The sequence below is a fragment of the Mercenaria mercenaria genome, chromosome 19 (assembly GCF_021730395.1).
Source record: "Mercenaria mercenaria strain notata chromosome 19, MADL_Memer_1, whole genome shotgun sequence".
Taxonomy (NCBI): domain Eukaryota; kingdom Metazoa; phylum Mollusca; class Bivalvia; order Venerida; family Veneridae; genus Mercenaria; species Mercenaria mercenaria.
In genome coordinates, this window is record NC_069379.1 from 33321999 (window position 1) to 33327805 (window position 5807).

Genomic DNA, 5807 nt, shown 5'->3' on the forward strand with positions numbered 1-5807 from the left:
TGTTCAGTGGTCTGCTCTTTCAAAGACAGAAGGGCCTCCGTGTTCGAGCGGTTAAAGTCAGTGACTTCAAATCACTTGCCCCTCACCTATGTGGATTTAAGACTCACTTGGGGCGTTGAATTCTTCAAGAGAGGAAGCCATCCAGCTGGTATACGGAAGATCTGTGGTTCTACCCAGGTGCCCGCTCGTGATGAAATAATGCACAGAGGGGCCCATGGGGTCTTCCTCCACCGTCAAAGCTAGAAAGTCACCATATGACCTATAATTGTGACTTTAAACCCAACAAAATAAATAAATTCAGTGGTAGATGGTACACTTTTCACTCGATTATTTCAAGTGGTATACATACACTACATATCTGTGTGTTCGGGTTTTACGTCTTTCAGTCATATAAACGACAGTGTTTACTGCTATCAGTGAACACAATTCCCAGTTTTATAGTGCTGTCTCACTGGAATATCACGCTGAAGACGTGACATGATGATACCCCACCCAGTCACATTATACTGACACCGGGCTGACCAGTCCTAGCACTATCCTTTTAATACTGGGCGCCAAGCGAGGAAGTTACTAGTACCATTTTTTACGTCTTTGGTATGACGGTTTATATAGAATAAAGATCAAACATACATATGATGCTCTTCAGAATGACATTTTGTTTATATTGAAAAACAATAAAATGCATAAAAGCCTTTCAGATTCAGAACTCGTATACATGTATATACAGTGTGTAATATTTTTAAGTAATGCATATGACAGATAACAGATATATAAATTAATTTCATGTACATAAACTACATAAAGTATTTGTTCATGTTCGGTCTAATATACCTTCAAATACTAGTATACAAAAAAATAACTATACAAAAGTCACTTTAATGCAATAGAAATTGAAAAACACATGTGAGATAAATAGGCTGTTAAAAATCATTCTAAAAATGACATTAAAATAACAAACACAACATGACGACTAAATTTGTGTCAGTATTCATTTACAAAAAGGGTAAATAAACATCGTACTGGAATCGTCGAGTCACCACCTATTAAAACGAAACGTTTTGTCTTATATTGTCTGTACTTTTTATGCACGAATAGCGACAATACACGTATGTTTTGTGTATTAACGTCTGCAGAAGTCCTTGGAATATTGTGGGATTTAAATAATAGATCCCGTGGACTTCTACCCAGGTTAATACACAAAAAACTTGCACTAGTATTTCCTTATACTAAAAACGGGTTTTTGTATTCTTTTTCTGACAACCCTTTGGACCACCAAAAACTACCAAAAACACTTCGTCAACAGTAGCATACATTATTTTTTGAACCCAGTGTTATAAATCATAAATGTAATCGTACTCTTTCACTTTATTTTTTTCGTCTAAAATATTCGTTGTATTAATAATCCGATTACAGTGCATGCGTGCATATCTACATATATTTATTCTGAAAGTTATGTAAACAATTAAAAGAAGTAATTATTTCTTCATAACATTCGAAGAGAGAACTGGCTTTAAAATTACGTTCAGCTTATCTTAAATGCATGGAATTTGTTTGAGTCTTTGAAAAACATTCTTTTATACCATTGATAATAATATCTTCAAATACAAAGATTCAGTTAGACACTTTCAAACTGTTTGAAGTCATCGCTGCTATCATGAAGTTTCTTTTATAGTTACACACTTCAACTTTCAAAAATGTTTATACATGTATTTCCAAATTTATTTTAGAAAATCAAGGACTCCCTTTTAGTCTTTCGCACATATTAAAGACGTCACCAGCGCTTGAATTTGAACAAAAAGTATGAAACACATTGCTTGAGACTTGCACATACATGTACTTGTATATTCAAACATCATCAGTGTTTACATATTTGATTTTAAACACATGAAGCTTGTTTGAGACATAAGCATCTGTGCTTCCACAACTTACGTACAACATGTTCCTTGTTTTTGAAAACACCAAAGCTATTGGTTCTTTAATGCCATCATCCGTAGTCAACACCGTTACATCTTTTGACATGTCATCAGACAGTTGATAAACCGTACTTTCAGCTTTTGAACAGGCATACACAGAGCCACCTGTGCTAACAGCGACACCAATAAATCTATGCCGCCCGAATGTGCCTGTGACCATTCCCAATCTGGAAAGACGCAAAACACACCTCTTGGATAAATCGGTGATGTAAATATGATTATGGTCTGGACTCAAATCTATGCATTTTGGTTCAGTAACTAACATTGTTCCTGATTCATTGGACTGAAACCTGCATAGAACGTCTCCGTTAAGGCTTAATATTTCAATTTTCGGCCGAATTTGAACGTCATATGCCACTACCAACTTCCCGTCATCATACTTAATACCACGACACTTTCCGGCTGTTCTTATTTGTCCAGTTTTTGTCAGTTCTTTAGCTGTTGATAACAACTGTATCCTTTCTTCGTCTCTAAGTGTTACGGCGAGCTGTTTGGGTGGGATGACCGTAACATCGCGTGGTCTTGAGGATAAACCGATTTCAGAAATTATTTTATCGTTGCTTACATTTACTATTTTCACATTTTTGTTTGCTTTGTCAGCAACAGCCAACCGATCAGGTGACAAGAAAGCGAGTCCTGTTGCATAACATGTCTTTCTGTCGCCTTTGCCTTTGATATTGATATGGCACACCGAATCTTTTGTCAATTCCTCTGTCGTGTTACAGGGACCAACTTCCGTGGCTTTGATTTTGATCACGCCAAACAAATTTTCCTTTGTAAGCACTGCTTTTAGACCCGTGTTCTTTTGAAATTCGCATTCTTCTTTTACACATAGTCTAGTGGATAGTTCATACGTTTTTGACTGATATTGTAACACTTTTGCAACTGCTTTCCAGAAGAGTAAGTTGTAGGGATTATTTCTACTCAAACTATTTGTATATGTTGCTTTTTCTGTATCAGCTATGTCCTTAACAACTTCATCATATGCTTTCCTTAATGATTCCATTGCGTCAAGGTTTTGTTTTTTATATGCTGTTACTTCTTCTTTTAATTCCCTCTCAAATCTATCAAGTTCCTCTGTTATTTCTTTTCTCGTTTTCTCAACTGCAGAAACAGCATTTGCATACGCTTCTTCAATATCAATAACATTTTCTTCTATCTCACATAAAGCATCTGCACATCTTTCTTTTAAGTCTTTCACACTTTTCTGAAAGCTTAAAATGTCATCTTGTTTCACGGATTTCTCCGAGACTTCAGGGAAGAAATCAATTTCACACAGTTCATGTGATGACTTTATACAAGTCGCGCACCCAAACTTTTCATGAACGCGACAGTATAGATTAACCTCCTCGTTTTGATGTGTAGAACAGTTTTGTAGTTTATCACTTGCCTCAGCGGCTGACAAAGAGACGGAATTTCTGTTGACAATATGATTCCTGTGGTGACTGGCTATACAGTTGTCACATAAATTTTCCTGACAGTTCTGGCAGTATCCGTTCGCACTGACTGTTAGGCCACTTAATTCACAGAGCCGGCAACACAAACAGGTATCTTCTTCCGAACCAAAACGCAATGTAGATGTAGATGATAACAGGCCTTTGAAAGGTTCTCTTTCAGAATACGCCATTTGTTTATGTAAGAAAATTCGTCTTTCGTATAATTAAAATAACATATTCCTTATAATTCGAAATAAAATTAAAAGTAAAGCCGCTTAATACGTATATAAATGTCTAACCCACTCCCGAGTTACAAACAGCAAATAAAACCCAAATAAGTATATAAATTTATTGGTGCACTTTACATCAGACACGGTATAGCTAACAAACACATAAAAAAAACAGGAACAAAAAACCCTTCAAACAAATATTTCAACCACTTGCCCAGCCAGCATTCTATATCGGCCCGATATCAAACCGACATTGTTTTCTATAACGGCCCAACATCGGCTTCAATTTAGGTGGCAAATAGGAATGACGTCGGCCCGACGTCGGCAGATGGTATCGGGCCAACATCATAATGACATTGGTCCGATATTGGCAAACGATATTTGGCCAAAATCAAAATGATACCGGCCCGATATTGGCAGATCATATCGTAGTCGCGTAATAGTTTTTGACACGCAGTGTTTTATCAAAGTTTTCTTAAAATATACACTTTATGAATTCTCAGAGTATTTGTTTTTTGAGAACTGATGTGTCTCGCATCATGTGTATGATGCTTATTTGATTTTATTGATATATTTTTCACAACTATATGCTGCATGTTTTATACAGTTAGGTAAGCTTTCTGTATATTCTTAATACTATTAAAATTGGATAATTAGAATTTTAAACATATTTATATTTTCAGTTTTTTTTTGTAAATATAAATATTTCTATGGCGGCATTTTACATCAATAAAAATGCATCTTAATTATTATAATTCCGTTTATTACATATAAAATTTGATAGATACCGTCTACAAATTTTGTTTGGAGCCTAGTTTGATTAATTCTGGCATACATCATATTTGCTTAATATATTAGCAAATATAAACAAGTAGATTACTTTTTCCCGTTTATCAATAATATTTTGAAAACTGTAGTTATATTAGAGAATCCAATATCGGCCAGATGTCAATCCGACGTACGAAATAGTTACACTGATTGATGTCGATCTACCGATTTCAATATTTTGCGACACTACAACGGCCCAACGTCGGCCCTACATCGGCACATTTTGCCGACATTCCGACATTATACCTATATCGGGCCGATATAGTCATGCTGGCTGGGTCATGCGACTTGTTTACATCTTTACATTATATAGGATGTAACAGGTGTTTGAAATTAAAACCTACCAATAACTTTATTATTCAGACAAAAATGTTCTGAAACGTGTAATGTGATCTTAAAATTACAAAAGCCTTTATTATTAAGTTGCAAACATTATCCACACGAATTGCAAATTAAACGAAGTAACACCGGATACAAGATATTTTTACAAGTTTAGTTTCTTTTATTACATTAAAAATAAACAATTTTGTTAAATACAACATCATTAAGATTAAAAAAGATCATATGAGCCGCGCCATGAGAAAACCAACATAGTGACTTTGCGACCAGCATGGATACAGACCAGCCTGCGCATCCGCGCAGTCTGGTCAGGATCCATGCTGTTCGCTTTCAAAGCCTATTACAATTAGAGAAACTGTTAGCGAACAGCATGGATCATGACCAGACTGCGCAGATGCATGCTGGTCTGGATCCATGTTGGTCGCAAAGCCACTATGTTGGTTTTCTCATGGCGCGGCTCATATAAAAACTTAAGATGACAGGAGAGCAGTAGTTTCGAATTCGAATGGGTTAGATCGATTTTTAAAAGTCCATCAAATTTATTATTTTAATTATTAACTGTAAAGAAATCAGTACATATGTGCTTGCAGCTTAAATGACTAGATGCGAATATTTGACTGCATAGCACCATAAATTTTGTGAGTGATTATTTTAGAGGCAGATTTGAATAAACTGGCAGTGTTGTTAACAAATTGATCGTTACTTATAAATGCAGTATCGAAGTTGACTGTAGACAGTACGCTGAGCCACTGGCACCAGAACAGAAAGAAAACGCTATCTGTAAATGTTATACCCTACCCCTAGGAATTCTATTAAAACCATTGTCATGAACGGGGAATTTCCACTAACCCATTTCAATTGTACAATTGTCACCTAAATCGCACAGTTCGTTGAATGGGTACCTAGTATATTGAACAAGCGATAATTTATCTTTCATCGTGCACCAGTCACATTGTGTCAATATTCTTCATATTTTATTCTTTCGTCAACGTTACAAAAAA

At 35.6% G+C, this 5807-nt stretch overlaps 1 protein-coding gene across 1 annotated transcript; it reads right to left on the reverse strand.

Moving 5' to 3' along the window:
* Positions 1-635: 635 nt before the first annotated feature.
* LOC123542768 (uncharacterized) lies at positions 636-3743 on the reverse strand. Its single transcript, XM_045328759.2, has one exon. It carries the CDS (start codon positions 3598-3600, stop codon positions 1846-1848), a length of 1755 nt encoding a protein of 584 aa, XP_045184694.2. The 5' UTR covers positions 3601-3743; the 3' UTR covers positions 636-1845.
* Positions 3744-5807: the final 2064 nt, after the last annotated feature.

Excerpts from the sequence above, each read along its gene's own strand:
- LOC123542768 (XM_045328759.2), bottom strand. The coding sequence starts at position 3,600 with ATGGCGTATTCTGAAAGAGAACCTTTCAAAGGCCTGTTATCATCTACA.